The sequence below is a fragment of the Coregonus lavaretus genome (genome assembly GCF_964263955.1).
Source record: "Coregonus lavaretus genome assembly, chromosome: 34".
Classification (NCBI taxonomy): domain Eukaryota; kingdom Metazoa; phylum Chordata; class Actinopteri; order Salmoniformes; family Salmonidae; genus Coregonus; species Coregonus lavaretus.
The window spans coordinates 22,794,971-22,817,538 of record NC_140021.1 but is presented as its reverse complement, the minus strand read 5'-3'; the positions used below and the strand labels follow the sequence as shown (position 1 = coordinate 22,817,538).

The window sequence follows — 22,568 nt, the reverse complement described above, 5'->3', positions numbered from 1 at the left end:
GAGGGATCCTGAGAGGATTCATGTGAGTAGTAGATCTGTGCCAGTACAGAGGGATAGGCCAACGAGTGATATATGCTTCAGTAATATTGGCTTTTTAGCGTTCATAGCAATGGTTATTAACTGTACTGCAGGGATGGAATATAAGTCGCGGGAACATAAAGGTTGTGGTGGCAGCTGCAGAGAAGTATTTGGGTGTACGAGCGTTGACGTCAGAAGAGTTACAGGGTGTGTTGAGCGGTGGTGTCCCATCCTCCCAGGCCGTGAATGTAGGTTTAGATGGCAGGGTATTTTTATTTTTTATTTTTCATGTAAAGTATAAGAGATTTATACCCCAGACTAGTTGGTGGCGCTAATGCAACATTTATTGGTACCAACTGCCGTTAAACCTCATCAAAGACGAATTCTGCATCTGCTGCTGGTGAGAACATCGACCACGACTGGATGTGAGGCCGCCATGCTACTAATCTGCAACCGAGCCATGCTGCCGCCTGGAGGGGGATGGAGGACAGGGCCGAACGATGAGTGCTACGATGCACACCGCCTGCTATTGACCAGATAAGTGACGGTCAATTTCCTGGACTGAGTGAGTGTGTGTTTCTGAGATTGCCCCCCCCCCCGCCTGCTGCTCTGTTCTTTCCCCCTGTGCCAGTTGCGAGGCAGCATGTGCCAACGGTGGCCCAACAAGCGACCGGATGGGTAACCTACGGATGGGCAACCTACTGGCGGCAGCCATCTTGTTCACCTCACCAGCAGCTGGGACTTAATCTTGGGACTGAGTTTTATCTTGTTTGGAGTTTTCAATGTTTGTAACTTTCCCAAGTCTTAAAGTAAAAATGGTTGCCTTTTTAAACTCTCTGTGTGGTGGCCTGGGATCCGTAGAACCTGTTGGGACATAAAACTGTTCTAAATGGGCTGGTAATTACTGTAGACCCAGGCAGAGCGGGTGGGTTAAAGAATGAGATGGCCCTAGTCAAAGGAGGTAAAACACTGATTGATTTCAGCCAAACAGACTTTGGTGTGTGTTTTAAAGGGTTGGCAGAAGACATTTTCTCAGAACCTGATTTCAAGGAATGAGAATAAGAGTCATAGTTCAATTTATAATATTGTTACTAGACTTCAATGATACATTCAGTGTAAATCAATAGAGCTTGCTTGTTCACAATAACACAAAAAAGCAAAAAATTGTACAATTCTGCCTGATACTAATTGAGATGATTTTATACAGTTCTACATAATACTGCAGGGTCTGGGTCAAAGATTGTTAATCTGACAGTAAGGGTTACATAGACTTGTAAACCTGCCCAGCATCCTCAGGCTAGAGCTCCATATGCCATCTAGTGGCCAAAAGGAATACGTTGTACTATTCAAGAGGATGATATAAAAGTATTACTTTTCTGACACAATGTTTGCCTATGGCTATGCTTAATACTCAGTATTATTTTTAGACATCTCCAATCATAATGTTCTTTCACTGACATTTGTATTTGTATTTTAACTTCCATTGACAAGCATTAACTAAGCAAATGTTAATTCTTTGAGAGGTGAAAAGATTGCAATGTGTTCTTCACGATTCTAATAGACACCAGGCAGTCCCAGACAGACAAGTGTAGTTGCATCGTGGCTGTCAGTCATGCTGCTGAGGGTCTGATACCCTTTAGGTCAAGTAATTAACCTACAACAAATTGGAAGCAACAGTAGAATTCCAAGAACACCACAGCCACCATTACCATAGAAACTTTAGATTAATTCAATGGCCGCTGATGCTGTGTGGTACGTGATGCCCACATATTCTCATTTTCTGCGTGTGTGGGTGGTGGGTTGTTCCTTGCGAATGTACAAAACTAAAAATACATTAGGCATACACAAGTCTCCAAACTAAATTCCATTGTACATATAGAATATAATACAATGCAATAAAGTACAATACAATTCAGGTGACAAACTCCCTCTTGTAGACTATCATCTTGTAGTTAGCTGGAAGCTGATTCTTGGAGGACTCAAAATAAACCGTTAAAAATGACAGTGACCAGCAGAGCCTACCCCATTGTTGGGGTTCTGAGATGTACAGTATGTTCTCTGAACTTGTAAAACCAGAATGACTCATCTCTCAGACATACTCTTTTAGTCCTCCAACTGTGATGATGAACCTCTTTAGATGAAAGTCTAGAACATTCTCAATGCCATCTTCTATTATATTAATAGCAAGGTGACTGTCTACCATACCTCTTTGAATCATCCTGTTCAATCATCAGCACATTCTGTTTTCATCCTTTGAAATATTGTGAATTAAAAAATAAAAAAGCGAGTATTTGTGTGCAGCCAGTGTAATGACAGCATGCGTTTGTGTTGTAGTCATTATCAGTGTAGTTTGTATAATTAAGACCAGTGGGACTGCTACACTAATTGGCTGCTGCAGAGGCCCCCCATAATTAAGAGGCTGTTCTGCTAGGAGACGGACAGGATGGCATTCTCACAGACAGGGAGTGTGTGTTTTGGTACAAGCTGGACTGAAGCACATTTGGGTACGTTTTCATTCTAGAATGTGTGTCTGTGTATGTGTGCGTGCGGGCGTGTGTGTGTGTAAATTAAACAATCAACATAAGAATGTCATAATTTCATACCAAATGTAGGTTTCAACTGGGTGGCCCTCAATCTCATTACCATACCTCAGTGAAGGACTGATCCTAACCACAAGGAGGCAGTGTTTGATAATCCTGGTTTGTGTGTTGACAATATATTTCCCATGGGGTTTACCTGGATTCTATATCAGTCAATCTCCAGAACAGACAGTTTAAAAACCCATTTCACCTTCCCAAAGTGATTCCAAATATCCCTAAGGTGAAATCTCCTATAATCCCCACTCATCTCTCTCTGTTGCAGCAGGAAGCAGCTCTCGCCAAGAAAGCCATGGGATACATCCCAATTGTCACCCTATTCCCTACATAGTGCCTTACTTTTGCCCAGATCCCATAGGATTAATATAGGGAATAGGATGCCATTTAGGACAGAACCATGGTTGAAAGCAGTATCTATCTGGGTACGGGGACCACCTGTTCAGTTGGGCCGGTGCCCAAACCCATGTCAACATAGGGCTGGGCACACACTTCAGAGGTGTCAGATGAGAGGGATGCTAATCTAGCTCTCAGATAACAACTGGCTCCATTGATCTTTTCTTAGACTCTCTTTTGTTACCTAAACATTAACATGCCCCTCGAGAAGTTGTCTTTGGACAGCCGCACTGTGTGTGTAAAGGTGTACTGGACAAATCTGGGGTGTACAGAGACAGTGTACAGCACATGGCTTGATGTGTAGAATGTCTTCTTGGCAGTACATTCTTCCATTACCTTCAAAGAGCAGGCCCAGAGCCAGGTTTGTATGTCAGCCATCTCTGTCTAAGGTACTGTGTACAACGTCATCTCTGCACACAGAACCAAACGAGAGACTACAGTGTAGGTAACATGTCTATGCTTTTATATCACCAAGTAAAGCCACTGGAATTAATATTTTAGGTCTGTAGCTGGTATATTACTTGAGAAATAGACACACAAACATAGGCACACATGCATTTACACACACACAAGCATGCAAGCGCACACATCACATACACACATTGGCGTGCACACTCCCACACAAACACAAGCATGCCAGCGGCTGATTGACGAGGGCTGCATTTTCTGAGCTAAACTGACCAAGACTCACCTAAAACAACAACACATAAAACCTCACATAATTCTGCCCAAAAACAATGACAATTTCTCTCAACCAGTGGCATGTGGGCTTTTTAGGTGAGCGCTGATGCCGCCCTGTGATAAGCAGTGCCCACTTTGTCAAAGGCAGGGGCGTCTCTCCAACAGCCACCAACAACAAAAAATCACCTAACATAAATCACGTAGCAGATATAAGATATGGTAGAAAGAAAATGTGGCCTTTTCTGTAGCCTACAGGCTGGAGATAAATTGTATGATAATGTAATGAGACGGACACTTATTACATCATGCAGGTTTCTCCGATCAAACAGCCTAACCTAAATGGCGCTCAATCCCAAAAAAAATGCGCTGTCATGTTAACATACAACATATCCTAAAAACAGGACAGTTCAAAGTAAAATGGACAATATGAAATGGACAATCACAACTGTTGTCCAGGAGTTTCACCCCATTGTCATGATCAGTGGTTTCAAGTTGGTATCGTCAATTTTTGACAAGCTGATCATAGCGAAAAAGAAAACATTTCTGCATTTCCTGCTGTGTAAACACATTGCAAATAGGCTCACGATAACTCCTGATAAAGTTGGGTAGCTGATGTTCAGAGCTTAAATAGCCAAATTGATTAGTCACAGGAATCAGGACTAATAAAGCCAATGCAATGGCCTGTTTTACAAACGGTGGGCCTACCACATGGATGGGCATTCATAAAATTCCATTGCAGGCCATATGGTAGGCTACACCCCAGTAAGCACGAGCCGACGTCTTTTGGGCGTCTTTTTTTGGTCCTGGACAGACGTCTTTTTTGTGTGTTTTACAAACCGTAGGCTTACCACATAGATGGGCATTCATAAAATTCAATTTCAGGCAACACTGTAGGCTACACCCCAGTAAGCATGGACCGACGCCTTTTTGACTTTTTTTTTGGTGCAGTTTCAGACAGGCCTTGATTTCCACATCCACAGACTTTGGTTTTTGGTCTGGTCCGGACCAAATCTGAACCAATCATAGACGTCTATGTTTGGTTCAGATTTGGTGTGGTCCAGACCGGCCTTGATTTAAGGCCACGGACATACATTTTTGGTCTGGTCCGGATTTGGCCCAAACGTAGACCTCTATAAATGACTTACTTTCAACTTTCATTCAGAACCAAAAACGAGCCTGATTTTTTTTGGTCTTGCCTAGGGCGGCAGAACGGCAAGGACCTACCCTGCAGTCTTGTATAACTAACCTTGTGGGGACACACAATTCAGTCACATTCAAAATCCTATTTTCCCTCCTTGTACCTCAGCTGGTAGAGCATGGCGCTTGCAACGCCAGGGTTGTGGGTTCGATTCTCACGGGGGCCAGTATGAAAATGTATGCACTCACTAACTGTAAGTCGCCCTGGATAAGAGCGTCTGCTAAATGACTAAAAACTAAAAAAAAAAAAAATTGCCCTAAACCTAACACTCATCCTTGCCCTAACCCTAAACATAACCCCAAAACATGACCTTAACCCTAAAACTAACCCTAGCTCCTAACCCTCAACCTAATTCTAATTCTAACCCTAACACTAATTCTAACTTGAACCGTAAACCACCTAGAAATAGCATTTGACCAGTTGGTCAAATTTTCGTTCGTTTACTGTTCTTGTTGGGAATTCTGGTGCCCGCAAGTATAGTTAAACACCTCCACACACACCACACACAGTGAGTAAAACAGGTTTTTCGTTTCATTAGTCATAGAGATGTTTGCTCTTCTCTGTGCTTTGTCAAGGGCCACACTGATAATTTGGACATCCCAGACAAACAAGGGTGGATACTCAAATTAAAAACCAGTGTCGTTTTTTTGTGTCATATGAAGGAGTATTTGCATAGGCAAATCCCATTGGAATCTGATTATATATCCTACCCCAGTGGATTAGAGTTTGGCCCCTCTGAAGTCTGGCCTGCCTATCACAGTTGTGATAAGCATTCCTACATCTTGAAATCTGTTCAGCGTGACCACTTGTCTGAGTGTGGTAGTAGCCTACAGTCTTGTAGGACTCGAATAGATTGCATGTAAAGGAAATAATCCAGTATAGTCAGTGACACTGTCCAAATTAGGAATATCAATTAATTAATGGTGGCATGTTCTACAAATTGATACTGACAAAACCTATTGGTTGTAGTTTGTTGATAATTTATGCCGCGTTCATGTGCTAGTCGGAACTAGGAAACTAGGAAAATTCCGACATGCTAAGTGGTTGTAGTTATACACGTGTTGCGTTCAACAAATCAGCAAGTCGGAAATTTACAAGTTTCCTAGTTCCGAATAGTATATGAACGCCGCATAACTGCAGAGGTGACGTCACCGGGTTATTCAGACCACAGATTATCCATTACATTGACCAGATACTCTAGTGCCGCTCTAACAACGAAAATACCATGCATCCACAAATGGAACGCAGTCGAGAGGAGGCAAGATCAGGTGGGACCATTTTAGCCAATGAGAGTGCAGATACGTGAACAACAGGCACAACAGTTTCCACAGTCAATCTTGGTTATATCGTACAAATTACAAACACTTCCTTTTTGGTGTTAATTAGGCAGAAGGTTAGCAGTGTGGATAGGGTTATGTTTAAAATCACATTTAAGAAGATACATTTTAGAAATAGGCGGGGTTTATGACTGTGGCTGCGGTAATAGTGATGACCATGCACAACTCCGATATAAAGTGTTTTTTCTCAAAGTTGCCGGGATGTCACGTGTCCTACTTATATTAATACACTGGTAACAACCGAATCCTTACGAAACTTATATTCGATCAAATAAGATACACGTAGCAAATAAGCCATTTATTTTTTTGTTAACCAAATTCGACACTCATTGACCGCCACACAAAAACTTCTCGCTTGGTGAGCGGAAAAACGCCACCTGCTGGATAAGACAGATTTGGGTGTAGTTATACCTCTCGCTTCGCTTCTTCCTCTCTGTTCAGACCCGCAGACACAGGGGTCCCTCCCGACTCGAAGAGCAAGTCAGAGTACTGTACTGTACAGCGGGGTCGTCAACATGACTTCCATCTTTTGAATGGATGTCCTTTTAAATTAATATTACTGATGAATAGTCAACTTGCTACGTTTTACGAGGAGGGAAGAGATTGACCAAACTCAAGCAGCATTCACTGGGTGCGGCCTCTCTTTGCTTCCAACAGGGCGATCGGGCGCTTCTCCTGTGGTAGCAGTTAGCTAGCTAGCAGCCGCAGGATCTTGTCTGGTGTGACTCCATTCATTCACAGCGGCCGCGAAGATGGTGGACCCGGCGGAGTGCACCATCAAAGTGATGTGCCGTTTTAGGCCATTGAACAAGTCAGAGGTGGAGAGAGGGGATAAATACATACCGAAGTTTACAGGCGAGGATCAAGTGTCTATCTCGGTAAGTTGGCGTTCAAACATTGGCCTACGAAAACAGTCCCCCGGCCTTTGTAATGCTAGCTAGGCTAACGTTAACTAGCTAAGCTTAGCACTAACTAACTAGCTAACGTTAGCTTGCAAAGCTACACCAGCCAAGGGCAAGGGCACTTTATTGTTTTCTCCTTCTCATAATAGCGTTAGCTAGCTATATTGATTTATTACTATCACGTTCAAATAGCTACCATTTCGCATGAATCTCGAATCGATTCACAACACATGACGCCCGCAACACCCTTGCGTGTCAGCTAACTTTAGCCAGCTAACGTTAACTCAGCTAGCTATCTACTGTTTTGCTGTCTAAATTGAACTAGCAGCTAACCAGTTAACTAATGTAATACACGTCCACGGCCTACTTTTATTAATTGACGTGAGCTTAAAGAAGTCTAACTAGTTTGGGAGGGGATGGCCGAACAACTGATTTTGCTATCAATCCTGTATCTTAACTCAGCCCTATTTTCGAAGTTGGCTAGTTAGCTAGTTATGATCGCACAAATGTGGCTAGGTAGCTAACTATCAGTCCCTTGTGCGGTATTGAAATAGTAGCTAGTTACTAACGTTAGCTACCTAGGGATAGCCACGTCGCAGATACTATCGCCTCATTGACAGCTGTCCTTTTTTGGGCGTATTGAATGGGGAATTGTTTAACTAACTAGGCCCGACAATAACTTACTGCAAATTAATTTTTCCATAACTGACTTCAGAGATGGTGGTATAGAGCCGGGGCTTTGTTCTGGAAAACCATTTTGGGTGTAATACTAGGATAGAAAACTTGGAGTCAGGTGATCTCACCTGCTCAGTACACTACCCCACCCCTTCATTGGCCTTGTAAAAAAGGTAAATGACAGCGATCATAACTGCTGGGACAAACTTTATGGACTTCCAAGTTACAAGAATTTACCACAATAAAACCCCAAACAGGTCCCTCAATTCTGTAGCCTAATGATGTTCCTTTTGTAAATGATAAACCGTTTTTGAACAATTCCCAAAGAGATGTGGGTGAATGGAGTTGGAAAACTGGAGGAAAAAGTCCCTACACAGTACCAACAAAGGTGTCAACTGTACTTTAGAAGCCAAGGGTGTGGCATCTGGTCATGGTGACTGGATACATGTCTGTTATGTCATGTGGTTAGGAGGAAAACTCTTGGCCCCAAGCATAACATATGATCCACAGCAGCTTCACTTTTTCTTTGAGAGATAAATTGTCGGCCTTCTTCATACTAAACTAAGAAATGATGAACATTTTCCTTGTCTCTCTCCTATCTCTCTGGAAGTGGAAACTATGTGTCCCAATGACACCCTATTCCCTATATAGTGCACTACTTGTGACCAGGGCCATACCCTATATAGTGCACTATATAGAGAATAGGGTGCCGGGCGCAATTCATGTGTCCCTCAACATTCCTCCCTATGAGAGAGACTTATGTTGTCATTGGCACATTCTATTTTACAGTGTAACTGGGAACAGTTGGATGGATGGATGAGGGGTGTGGCGTTTTTATGGGGGAGGGATATCATGTCATTTGAGTGGGCAGTGAGTACTGGAAACATTTCTTTGTCCAGATTTGTCTTTTAATAGAAGCTCACTATGCTTAGTTCACTTCCTAGTACACCCACCCAGACCTCAGGGCATGAGGCCCAAATGGCGCACTATTCCCTATGAAGTGCACTACTTTTGACCGGGGCTCTGGTCAAAAGTAGGGTTAGACCCACTAGTAGCATTAGCGAGGGTGGAAATCCCTGGGAAGGATACATCATTTGTTGGTGTTGGCCAGTCTCTGCTTTTGCGTTCATTTGAATAACGTTGGCCTCTTTAACCTTTGGTGAGATGTCCAGCTACTGCCTAATCCCATTGGCAACCCTAGTGTTACCCATGGCAACAGACTACCCAAATACTGTACATCAGACATGGCCCATAGACTGACCCAGATGTGCTGGAAGATTGTGGCGTGTGTGTGTGGGGGGGGCTTGCCTAAAACCTGGCATTCCACCTGTTTCTACCAGTCAGCATCATGCTCATTCTAGTTCAACAACCCTTACTCTTCTCCGCTAGGAGCAATGGACTGTGCTTTTCAGAGAAGCAGGTACACAGAGACAAATTGGCCAGTTTATAGTCCAGTAATGGAGGACAACAGAGAGACTGTGGTATAGTATTAGGTCCACAGTCTAAGAGGTTGGTTGGCTGCAGGCACTGGCAGGGTTCAAAACAGTGGAATAGGTTGTGTCACAAATGGCACCGTATTCCCTACATAGTGCACTACTTATGACCAGAGCCAGAGGGATAGGGTGCCATTTGGGACGCTGACATATAAAAGCCTGAGTCAGTCTGATGATGAAGTCATTTCCTTTATGGGTCGTTCCATGTCATTTCAGCAAGCCATGACACCCACCATATCAGATTGTTCTGAAATCATTTCTGTAGTTAGAAATGGATAAGATTAGCATTCCTGCAACATTGTTTTGTTGAACTATAATTTGATCTCTGAGAAATTAAGCTACTTGATTGCACCCAAATTGGCCATTTTTAATTCATAGGATTCATATAATATTACCTAACAGCCGATTTGGACCATCCTACATCCTGATAGTTCCAGGTTCTGAGCACTAGATGGTGCTGTTCCTGCTAATAGGTGCTCTTTTTTTTAAAGAATCCCCCACCCTCAATGTTAAAGGGATAGTTCACCCAAATTACAAAATGACATTTGTTTCCTTAACCTCTAAGCAGTTTATGGACAAGGTATGACAGCAACCCAGGCTTTGGTTTTGTTTACCTGGCCACTGTTTCACAAATCAAAAATGTGGTTTCTATATTAGCATTTTCGTGCTTCATATCCAAATCCTCTATAAGTATCATCATTGACTTACACAATACATATTTAGATAGTTTAGGATAATTTGGACATGAAGCGTCAAAATGCTAATATAGATACCATTGACTTGCATTGGATTTTTGCCACAAATGCTACCAAGTTAGCATTTGAAATGGTGGACAACAAAACCAAAGCATGGATTGCTGTCATACCTTGTCCATAGACTGCTTACAGGGTAAGCAAACCAACATGTAATTTGGGTGAACTATCCTTTTAACATGGGGGGGGGGGACTTAAAAAAATTACCTCACCATCTAGTGGTCAGAACCTGGTAATATCATGATGTTGGATGAGACATAAACCAAACAACTTAAATTACCGATTTCTCTGAGCAGATAAAAACAAAAAAATACAAATTCTCTGGGAATACATTTCTGGGAATGCATACAAGCGGCGGTGGTGGAAAAAGTACCCAATTGTCATACTTTACTAAAAGTAAAGATACCTTAATAGAAAATGACTCAAGTAAAAGTGAGGAATGCTAGTCTTATCTGTTTCTAAGAACGGAAACTATTTCAGAACAATCTGAGACGGTGGGTGTCAATCCTTTTTGAGGTGTTACGACCCTTTATGAGAATGGGCCTGGCGTTCTATCTACTGTTTGGTGCCAGCCCAGTAGGATCAAGTGAGCGTCCCAAATGGCATCCTATTCCTTATGTAGTGCACTATGGGCCCTGGTCAAAGTAGTACACTACATAGGGAATAGGGTGCCATTTGGGAGACCACCAAGGCTTCCTAATAGAATGGCGCAACCCATCACTACTACCATATAAGCCTAGTCCTTGGCTGCCATTTTGTCTGTGCTCACAGGCACATAATCAGAGTGATCATTCAGAATGAGAACACCCCACATTAGTGACAGCAGAAGCATAGATAAGGAGGACTATTTTGGAAGTGCTCAGTAATGGACAGTCCACAGCAGCACAACAAAGGCTGTGTCCCGATTCTCCACCCTTCTCCAGAAGTGTGCCTTTGCACACTTTCCGTCATGGATTTAAAAGCATTGGATTGGTTAAAGCATTGGCTGGGGGCAGTTTCCACCATTGTTAGTCCATGTGAGAAAGTGTACAAGTGCACACTTCGGGAAAAGGGGGAGAATCAGGATGCAGACAAAGATTAAGATCGAGGTAGTCAGACTATTGCCAGGGTTGTAGATGCAGGAACTGTAGTGAATCATTTAGACCTCTACTCCCAGACTAGTCTCATAGACTATACGTAACATAGTAAATGTAAATCCGAGACACTCAAATTAGGATGATATGTTACGTTTGGTATGGTTACATAAGACAGAAGGTTACTTAAGGCAAAAACCAAAGTAGGATGGCTGGTCGGGGTGGGCGTATAATGTGAATGTCTAGCAACCCAAAGGATGCGTGTTCGATCTCATCACAGACAATTTTTGCTACTTTGCAACTACTTGCTACATTTTAACTACTTTGCAACTATTTAGCAGGTTAGCTAACCCTTCTCCTAACCTTGACCCTTTAAGCTAACCCATTAACATAACTCCTAACATTAACCCCTAACACCTAAAGCTAGCTAACGTTAGCATTAGCCACCAAGCCAATGTTAGCAACAACAAATTGGAATTTGTAACATATCATACAGTTTGCAAATTCGTAACATTGTACGTTTTGCAAATTCGTAACATATTGTACGAATTGCAATTCCTAACATATTGTACAAATTGTAATTCCTAACATATAATATGAGATTAATTAATACGTACCATACGAAACGTAACATATCATATTAAATGGAGTGTCTCGGATTTACTTAAAGAATAATATGAAATGCTCTGAGACCACGTTGTTACTCTAACACCATCAAATCATAGCACTTTTTTTTTTGTCACGTGCCGAATACAACAGGTGTAGACCTTACCATGAAATGCTTACTTAGCTCAGCTGGTAGAGCACGGCGCTTGTAACGCCAAGCTAGTGGGTTCGATCCCCGGGACCACCCATACGTAAAAATGTATGCACGCATGACTGTAAGTCGCTTTGGATAAAAGCGTCTGCTAAATGGCATATTATTATTATATTATTACAAGCCCTTAACCAACAATGCAGTTCAAGAAAGAGTTAAGAAAATATTTACTAAATAAACTAAGGTTTAAAAAAAAAAAGTATCACAATAAAATGACAATAACGAGGCTACATACAGGGGGTTCCGGTACCGAGTCAATGTGCGGGGGTACAGGTTAGTCGAGGTAATTTCTACATGTAGGTGTCTATGCATAGATAATAAACAGCGAGTAGCAGCAGTGTAAAAACAAAAAGGGGGGGTGTCAATGTAAATAGTCCGGGTGGCCATTTGATTAATTGTCCAGCAGTCTTATTGCTTGGGGGTAGAAGCTGTTAAGGAGCCTTTTGGTCCTCGACTTGGCGCTCCGGTACCGCTTGTCGTGCGGTAGCAGAGAGAACAGTCTATGACTAGAGTCTTCAACAATTTTTTGGGCCTTCCTCTGACACTGCCGATTATATAGGTCCTGGATGGCAGGAAGCTTGGCCCCAGTGATGTACTGGGCCGAACGGACTACCCTCTGTAGCGCCTTACGGTCGGATGCCGAGCAGTTGCCATACCAGGCGGTGATATAACCGGTCAGGATGCTCTTGATGGTGTAGCTGTAGAACTTTTTGAGGATCTGGGGACCCATGCCAAATCTTTTCAGTCGCCCTGATGGGGGAAAAAGTGTTGTCGAATGTCAGCAGCACAAAACTTTCCACCAAAATAACCTTACAAGTCGCTTTCATTCATGCTGCCAGATAGCCTATGAAAATAATGTTACCCACAAGGACAGCTTCTGTAGGTTTTGATTCCCAGACTGTGTTTTAGCTACTGCGCTGTAGTTTATGTATTTCATTTTATTTCCCCAACTTTTTAATGACTTTCTTTTGACCAGGGAAAGTAGACATTTTCTCATACAGTGTATAGGCTAACTCAACAAAAACAATAGTTCACAACAAAGGGAACATAGGCCTATACAATGATAGAGCGAACGCTGTATCATCCTAAAGAACTCCCTCTAATGTAAGCTGTAGGGATTGATATTGGCGGCTGCTGTCAGATGAATAGCCTGAAGTGCCCTGCTGATCTGTTGTCAGTAAATAAAGCCTTTGCATCTTCCAGAGACACAGAGGGAGGATGTAGATTTTTCCGAGCTGTCTCTGGCCCTTAGTCACACTGAGAAGGGAAGGGAAAGGCCAGGGCTACATCCCAAATGGCACATTATTCCCTATACAGTGCGCTACTTTAGACCAGTTCCCATCAAGTGCACTATATAAGGAATAGGGTGCCATTTGGGACACATCCTTGGTCTAGTGTGCAATGGATCTCTTTACAATACAGCCCATTAGTGGACACAAATTAATTATGAAAGGCTGTGTTTGGACTGAGTTGGTCTAGTGGTGAATACCGTATACTGTAGTGTTTCTCATTGACCTGCTGGACGGCTAATGTCATCTCTTGTGCCTGTTTTGAATACCTGTCTACCGGTATTTCAATTGTTTGTTGATTTGTTAATTATAGAATAATGGTAATTGGTCAAGTATTAAAATGGAGTGTCTAATATATAGGCCTGGCTAGTAGGTTAGGCTATATCAGTCGGCCTATGCTACCACAGAAAATAGGCCTCATGTAAATGTCAACATTTAGAACAAGTGACAGTAATTGTTTCTGTTTGAATATTTTCCCCTATCACTTTTCTTGTCGTTCTTGTAACAAGATACTCTAGGTATCCTTTGTTGCTGATTCACTTTTACCTATTGTCTTACAGGGTAAACCGTTCATGTTTGACCGAGTGTTCGGGTCCAATACGACACAGGAGCAGATGTACAAAGCCTCTGCTCAAATGATTGTTAAAGGTAAGGAAGGATGGATGCAGCGAGCCCAGGTAACTAGCTCTGGTGCTATACCAGCAGTGGAAACCTTTTGGCAGTTTAAAGTCATGGTTTAATAAGTTCTCCATGTCTTTTCCTCTATACACAGATGTGCTTGATGGCTACAATGGGACTATATTTGCCTTTGGGCAGACATCGTCTGGAAAAACGCACACCATGGAGGTGAGAGAGGCCTATACAATACATCCTTCTTAATGCGTTTGGTCAAATGCTTTCAACCAGCGTTGGGGTCAATTCCATTTCAATTCAGTCAATGCAGGAAGGAAACTGAAATTCCAATTCCACATTTTTCTCATAAAAAGGCATTAAGTAATATTGGAATTTAAGTTTACTTCTGGAATTGACGGAATTGAAATTGAATTGACTCCAACCCTGCTTTCAACTCTTGTTCTATGGTTGACGGGAACCTGTCTCTGTCCTGTAAAGGGTAGCCTCCATGACCCGGATGGTATGGGGATCATCCCCAGAATAGTCCAGGACATCTTCAACTACATCTACTCCATGGACGAGAACCTGGAGTTCCATATCAAGGTATGGAGCACTTCAACCACACAGCTGGCCTCAAGTGCTTCTGTTGCGAATTGGAAAAACTTATGACAGAGTATATTCTGTCCGTCCGTCCCTCACTGGGCGCTGACTAGCTAGTTATTCCACATCGGCTACATAATCTTAATAAAAAACACAGCACAGCAGGATTGTTTCTAATCAGAGGTATCTCTGTTGCAGGTTTCATATTTTGAGATTTACCTGGACAGGATCAAGGACCTACTGGATGGTATGTACTGTATGCTGCGGCACAGCAGGCATCCTCATTTGACCATTCTGGAGATATACAGTGCCTTCAGGAAGTATTCATACCCCTTGACTTATTCCACATTTTGTTGTGTTACAGCCTGAATTCTAAATTTGGATTTGAAATACTGAAATGTATTCACACCCTTAAGTCAATACTTTGTAGAAGCACCTTTGGTGGCTATTACAGCTTTGAGTCGTCTTGGGTATGTCTGTATCGGCTTTGCACATCTGGATTTGGGGATTTTCTCAAGCTCTGTTAAGATAGATGGGAAGCGGTGGTGAACAGCAATCTTCAAGTCTTTCCACAGATTTTCAATGGGATTCAAGTCTGGGCTTTGGCTGGGCCACTCAAGGACTTTCACATTTTTGTTCTGAAGCTGTTTCAGCATTGCTTTGGCTGTATGCCTGGGGTCATTGTCCTCTTGGAATGTAAATCTTCACCCCCATTCTAAGGTCATTTGCATTACATTTTACATTACATTTACGTCATTTAGCAGACGCTCTTATCCAGAGCGACTTACAAATTGGTGCATTCACCCTATAGCCAGTGGGATAACCACTTTACAATGTTTATTTTTTTATTTTTATTATTTTTTTATTTTTTTTTGGGGGGGGGGGTAGAAGGATTACTTTATCCTATCCCAGGTATTCCTTAAAGAGGTGGGGTTTCAAATGTCTCCGGAAGGTGGTGAGTGACTCCGCTGTCCTGGCGTCGTGAGGGAGCTTGTTCCACCATTGGGGTGCCAGAGCAGCGAACAGTTTTGACTGGGCTGAGCGGGAACTATGCTTCCGCAGAGGAAGGGGAGCCAGCAGGCCAGAGGTGGATGAACGCAGTGCCCTCGTTTGGGTGTAGGGACTGATCAGAGCCTGAAGGTACGGAGGTGCCGTTCCCCTCACGGCTCCATAGGCAAGCACCATGGTCTTGTAACAGATGCGAGCTTCAACTGGAAGCCAGTGGAGTGTGCGGAGGAGCGGGGTGACGTGAGAGAACTTGGGAAGGTTGAACACCAGACGGGCTGCGGCATTCTGGATGAGTTGTAGGGGTTTAATGGCACAGGCAGGGAGCCCAGCCAACAGCGAGTTGCAGTAATCCAGACGGGAGATGACAAGTGCCTGGATTAGGACCTGTGCCGCTTCCTGTGTAAGGCAGGGTCGTACTCTCCGAATGTTGTAGAGCATGAACCTGCAGGATCGGGTCACCGCCTTGATGTTAGCGGAGAACGACAGGGTGTTGTCCAGGGTCACGCCAAGGCTCTTCGCACTCTGGGAGGAGGACACAACGGAGTTGTCAACCGTGATGGCGAGATCATGGAACGGGCAGTCCTTCCCCGGGAGGAAGAGCAGCTCCGTCTTGCCAAGGTTCAGCTTGAGGTGGTGATCCGTCATCCATACTGATATGTCTGCCAGACATGCAGAGATGCGATTCGCCACCTGGTTATCAGAAGGGGGAAAGGAGAAGATTAGTTGTGTATCGTCTGCGTAGCAATGATAGGAGAGGCCATGTGAGGATATGACAGAGCCAAGTGACTTGGTGTATAGCGAGAATAGGAGAGGGCCTAGAACTGAGCCCTGGGGGACACCAGTGGTGAGAGCACGTGGTGCGGAGACAGCTTCTCGCCACGCCACTTGGTAGGAGCGACCGGTCAGGTAGGACGCAATCCAAGAGTGAGCCGCGCCGGAGATGCCCAGCTCGGAGAGGGTGGAGAGGAGGATCTGATTGTTCACAGTATCAAAGGCAGCAGACAGGTCTAGAAGGACAAGAGCAGAGGAGAGAGAGTTAGCTTTAGCAGTGCGGAGAGCCTCTGTGACACAGAGAAGAGCAGTCTCAGTTGAATGACCAGTCCTGAAACCTGACTGGTTTGGATCAAGAAGGTCATTCTGAGAGAGATAGCAAGAGAGTTGGCTAAAGACGGCACGCTCAATAGTTTTGGAAAGAAAAGAAAGAAGGGATACTGGTCTGTAGTTGTTGACATCAGAGGGATCGAGTGTTGGTTTTTTGAGAAGGGGTGCAACTCTCGCTCTCTTGAAGACGGAAGGGACATAGCCAGCGGTCAGGGATGAGTTGATCAGCGAGGAGAGGTAGGGGAGAAGGTCACCGGAGATGGTCTGGAGAAGAGAGGAGGGGATGGGGTCAAGCGGGCAGGTTGTTGGGCGGCCTGCAGTCACAAGTCGCGAGATTTTATCTGGAGAGAGAGGGGAGAAAGAAGTCAAAGCATAGGGTAGGGCAGTGTGAGCAGGACCAGCAGTGTCATTAGACTTAACAAACGAGGATCGGATGTCGTCAACCTTCTTTTCAAAGTGGTTGACGAAGTCATCCACAGAGAGGGGGGGAAGGGGGGGGGGGGGGATTCAGCAGGGAGGAGAATGTGGCAAAGAGCTTCCTAGGGTTAGAGGCAGATGCTTGGAATTTAGAGTGGTAGAAAGTGGCCTTAGCAGCAGAAACAGATGAAGAAAATGTAGAGAGGAGGGAGTGAAAAGATGCCAGGTCGGCAGGGAGTCTAGTTTTCTTCCATTTCCGCTCAGCTGCCCGGAGCTCTGTTCTGTGAGCTCGCAATGAGTCATCAAGCAACGGAGCTGGAGGGGAGGACCGAGCCGGCCGGGAGGATAGGGGACACAGAGAGTCAAAGGATGCAGAAAGGGAGGAGAGGAGGGTTGAGGAGGCAGAATCAGGAGATTGGAGGGAGAAGGATTGAGCAGAGGGAAGAGATGATAGGATGGAAGAGGAGAGAGTAGTGGGAGAGAGAGAGCGAAGGTTGCGGCAGCGCATTACCATCTGTGTAGGGGCAGAGTGAGTAGTGTTGGAGGAGAGCGAGAGAGAAAAGGATACAAAGTAGTGGTCTGAGACATGGAGGGGAGTTGCAGTGAGATTAGTAGAAGAGCAGCATCTAGTGAAGATGAGGTCAAGCGTATTGCCTGCCTTGTGAGTAGGGGGGGACGGTGAGAGGGTGAGGTCAAAAGAGGAGAGGAGAGGAGTGGAAAGAAGGAGGCAGAGAGAAATGAGTCAAATGTAGACGTAGGGAGGTTTAAATCCCCCAAAACTGTGAGGGGTGAGCCATCCTCAGGAAAGGAGCTTATCAAGGCGTCAAGCTCATTGATGAACTCTCCAAGGGAACCTGGAGGGCGATAGATGACAAGGATATTAAGCTTAAATGGGCTAGTGACTGTGACAGCATGGAATTCAAATGATGAGATAGACAGATGGGTTAGGGGAAAAATTGAGAATGTCCACTTGGGAGAGATGAGGATTCCTGTGCCACCACCCCTCTGACCAGATGCTCTCGGGGTATGCGAGAACACATGGTCAGACGAGGAGAGAGCAGTAGGAGTAGCAGTGTTTTCAGTGGTAATCCATGTTTCCGTCAGCGCCAGGAAGTCGAGGGACTGGAGGGTAGCATAGGCTGGGATGAAGTCAGCCTTGTTGGCAGCAGAACGGCAGTTCCAGAGGCTGCCTGAGACCTGGAACTCCAGGTGTGTGGTGCGTGCAGGGACCACCAGGTTAGAGAGGCAGCAGCCACGCGGTGTGAGGCGTTTGTGTAGCCTGTGCGGAGAGGAGAGAACAGGGATAGGCAGAGGCATAGTTGACAGGCTGTAGCAAATGGCTACAATAATGCAGAGGAGATCGGAATGAAATGAACTAAACATCAGGGAAAGGAGAGAGCGGGCCTCCCTCACCACAACTCCCAAATATAACTCTCCCAACTTCCACCTCAGAGACTATAATTGTTTCACTGAAACACCCAAATAAAACTCTCCCAACATCCACTTTAGAAATTAGAATTGTTGTAAACTACAGCGGTTCAATGTTTCAAGGAATAGACTCAACTTACTTTATTCAGCTAGCTAACTATGACGCCATAGCTAACTAGCATGCTAGCATCCAATAACACACGGTTTAGCACCAATACTTGGTTACAACAAACTACCAATAGTGTGTTAACACACTAAACAGATAATTTGTGTCCGTGTCTAGTTCCTTTCATAACGCAGCAAGAATTAAACGTTGGCTAGCTAGCACAACGATATTGTATTTAGCTGCTACAGTACTGCTACAGTACTGCTAGCTGGTAGTGTTGGCTAGCTAGCAATGGCTGCGGTGTTGACTTTGTTTGAAAAACGGCGTCGCTGCGAACGAATGTAGCTGGCTAGCTAACCTCGATAGTTACTCTATACTACACCTTTATCTTTGATACAAATACAACTATGTAGCTAGCCAACATTACACTAATCAAATCGTTCCATTGTAATGTAATGTGTCATATTACCTGCGGAGCGAAGTACAGCATGACTACTCACCTCGCCTCACCTCGCCCAAATCTGCATTCTGAAGCAGGTTCCCATTAGGGATTTGCCTGTTTTTGGCTCCGTTCATTGTTCGCTTTATCCTTACCAGTCACCCCGTCCCTGCCGCTGAAAAGCATCCCCATAGCATGCTGCTGCCATCACCATGCTTCACGGTAGGAATGGTGTTAGACGGGTGATGAGCTGTGCCTGGTTTTCTCATTCAGGCCAAATATAATTTTTTTGTCTCATCAGACCACAGAATCCTTTGCCTTATGCTCTGTCTTTCACATGCCTTTTTGCAAACTCCAGGCTTGCTGTTGTGCATTTTTCTCAGGAGTGGCTTCCGTCTGGCCACTCTCCCATAAAGCCCAGATTGGTGAAGTGCTGTAGAGACTGTTGTCCTTCTGGCAGGTTCTCCCGGCTCAGCCAAGGAACTCTGTAGTTCTGTCAGAGTGGTCATTGGGTTCTTGGTCATCTCCCTGACCAAAGTCCTTCTTGCCCTTTTGCACAGTTTGGTTGGATGGCCAGCTCTAGGCAGAATATGGGTAGTTCCATATTTTTTCAATTTACCAATGATGGAGACTTTCGAACTTTAAACACTGTAGAAATTGTTTTATACCTTTCCTCAGATATATGCCTCATCAAAATTCTATCTCGGAGATCTACGGACAGTTCCTTGGACTTCATGGTATAGTTTTTCTGCTCTGACATGCACTGTCAACTGTGGGACCTTTATATAGACGGGTGTGTTTCTTTCTAAATCATGTCCAAACAATTGAATTGGCCACAGGTGGACTCCAATCAAATTGTAGTGATATCTCAAGGAAGATCAAAGGAAATTGGATGCACCTGAGCTAGGGCTGTGGCGGTCATGACATGTCAGCCGGTTATTGTCATGCAAAAGACTGCCGATCTCACGGTAATTGACCGTTCATTAACATACATTTACATTTACGTCATTTAGCAGACGCTCTTATCCAGAGCGACTTACAAATTGGTGCATTCACCTTATAGCCAGTGGGATAACCACTTTACAAAAAAAATGTGGGTGGGGTAAGGGGGGGTTAGAAGGATTACTTTATCCTATCCCAGGTGTTCCTTAAAGAGGTGGGGTTTCAAATGTCTCCGGGAGGAGGTGAGTGACTCCGCTGTCCTGGCGTCGTGAGGGAGCTTGTTCCACCATTGGGGTGCCAGGGCAGCGAACAGTTTTGACTGGGCTGAGCGGGAACTGTGCTTCAGCAGAGGTAGGGGAGCCAGCAGGCCAGAGGTGGATGAACGCAATGCCCTCGTTTGGGTGTAGGGACTGATCAGAGCCTGAAGGTACGGAGGTGCCGTTCCCCTCACAGCTCCGTAGGCAAGCACCATGGTCTTGTAGCAGATGTGAGCTTCAACTGGAAGCCAGTGTAGTGTGCGGAGGAGCGGGGTGACGTGAGAGAACTTGGGAAGGTTGAACACCAGACGGGCTGCGGCATTCTGGATGAGTTGTAGGGGTTTAATGGCACAGGCAGGGAGCCCAGCCAACAGCGAGTTGCAGTAATCCAGACGGGAGATGACAAGTGCCTGGATTAGGACCTGTGCCGCTTCCTGTGTAAGGCAGGGTCGTACTCTCCGAATGTTGTAGAGCATGAACTTACAGGATCGGGTCACCGCCTTGATGTTAGCGGAGAACGACAGGGTGTTGTCCAGGGTCACGCCAAGGCTCTTCACACTCTGGGAGGAGGACACAACGGAGTTGTCAACCGTGATGGCGAGATCATGGAACGGGCAGTCCTTCCCCGGGAGGAAGAGCAGCTCCGTCTTGCCAAGGTTCAGCTTGAGGTGGTGATCCGTCATCCATACTGATATGTCTGCCAGACATGCAGAGATGCGATTCGCCACATGGTTATCAGAAGGGGGAAAGGAGAAGATTAGTTGTGTGTCGTCTGCGTAGCAATGATAGGAGAGGCCATGTGAGGATATGACAGAGCCAAGTGACTTGGTGTATAGCGAGAATAGAAGAGGGCCTAGAACTGAGCCCTGGGGGACACCAGTGGTGAGAGCACGTGGTGCAGAGACAGCTTCTCGCCACGCCACTTGGTAGGAGCGACCGGTCAGGTAGGACGCAATCCAAGAGTGAGCCGCGCAGGAGATGCCCAGCTCGGAAAGGGTGGAGAGGAGGATCTGATGGTTCACAGTATCAACGGCAGCAGACAGGTCTAGAAGGACAAGAGCAGAGGAGAGAGAGTTAGCTTTAGCAGTGCGGAGAGCCTCCGTGACACAGAGAAGAGCAGTCTCAGTTGAATGACCAGTCTTGAAACCTGACTGGTTTGGATCAAGAAGGTCATTCTGAGAGAGATAGCAAGAGAGTTGGCTAAAGACGGCACGCTCAATAGTTTTGGAGAGAAAAGAAAGAAGGGATACTGGTCTGTAGTTGTTGACATCAGAGGGATCTAGTGTTGGTTTTTTGAGAAGGGGTGCAACTCTCGCTCTCTTGAAGACGGAAGGGACATAGCCAGCGGTCAAGGATGAGTTGATCAGCGAGGTGAGGTAAGGGAGAAGGTCACCGGAGATGGTCTGGAGAAGAGAGGAGGGGATAGGGTCAAGCGGGCAGGTTGTTGGGCGGCCGGCCGTCACAAGTCGCAAGATTTTATCTGGAGAGAGAGGGGAGAAAGAAGTCAAAGCATAGGGTAGGGCAGTGTGAGCAGGACCAGCAGTGTCATTTGACTTAACAAACGAGGATCGGATGTCGTCAACCTTCTTTTCAAAATGGTTGACGAAGTCATCCACAGAGAGGGAGGAGGGGGGCGGAGAGGGAGGAGGATTCAGCAGGGAGGAGAAGGTGGCAAAGAGCTTCCTAGGGTTAGAGGCAGATGCTTGGAATTTACATCTCCGGGCCTCCACGCAATCAAGCTGCATGCAAGCCGCTGATGCGCACCTTTTAACATCATCATTTAAAAAAAAGTATAATAAATCCATTTCATATACACAATCACAGTAAACCCATTCTTTATTTTAGTTAGGTCTAAAGAAACAATATGATATGAAGAAAATGTATTTCAGTTGAAGAGAATGAGTTGGCTACTGTATGTTATCTGGCTATGCTCCATGCCATAGTCTGTAGGCTTGTTCATTTAGCTGACCAGATGTGCCATTATTTAATATTATCTGATTTTATAGTGAGAAGAATATAATTGAACTTTTGGATATTTTTCCCATTCCGGTGCCAGTGCGCACATGAAGTGGCTATGTTGAGTGTAAATGTGATCATTTGAAACAGGTCCTATATGTTAGATTTTAGAGTTATTTGGCAACTTCAGTTGTGAATGATACAAACCTTAGAATGTTTTAGAAATCAAAACGTATATGGGCTGCATGATGCAACTATAGGCTGTTGATGATTTGAGAAAGTCGCTCTGTTCCTTGCCTGAGGCTGCACAGCTGTTCTCTGAGCAAGTGATTATATTTTCACCCATCATACTATTCTCAATAAAATGTTGTCTTTACTAATATCTAAAATTAGTTTAGATTTAGAATGGCCCATAATCAAATGTGCAGGGCAGGGGGGAAAAAGACACGTCATCTGGATGCACTCGAATAGCGAATG

At 44.7% G+C, this 22,568-nt stretch overlaps 1 protein-coding gene across 1 annotated transcript in view; it reads left to right on the top strand.

Moving 5' to 3' along the window:
* Positions 1–6,615: 6,615 nt before the first annotated feature.
* LOC311109370 (kinesin-1 heavy chain-like) overlaps positions 6,616–22,568 on the top strand; it is a 33,058-nt gene continuing 17,105 nt past the window's right edge. The window contains exons 1-5 of the mRNA XM_084152223.1: positions 6,616–7,102; positions 13,786–13,873; positions 13,998–14,071; positions 14,336–14,440; positions 14,636–14,684. Coding sequence (XP_084008349.1) covers positions 6,977–7,102; positions 13,786–13,873; positions 13,998–14,071; positions 14,336–14,440; positions 14,636–14,684 — 442 coding nt within the window. The 5' untranslated portion in view covers positions 6,616–6,976. The remainder of the gene's footprint in view (positions 7,103–13,785; positions 13,874–13,997; positions 14,072–14,335; positions 14,441–14,635; positions 14,685–22,568) is intronic.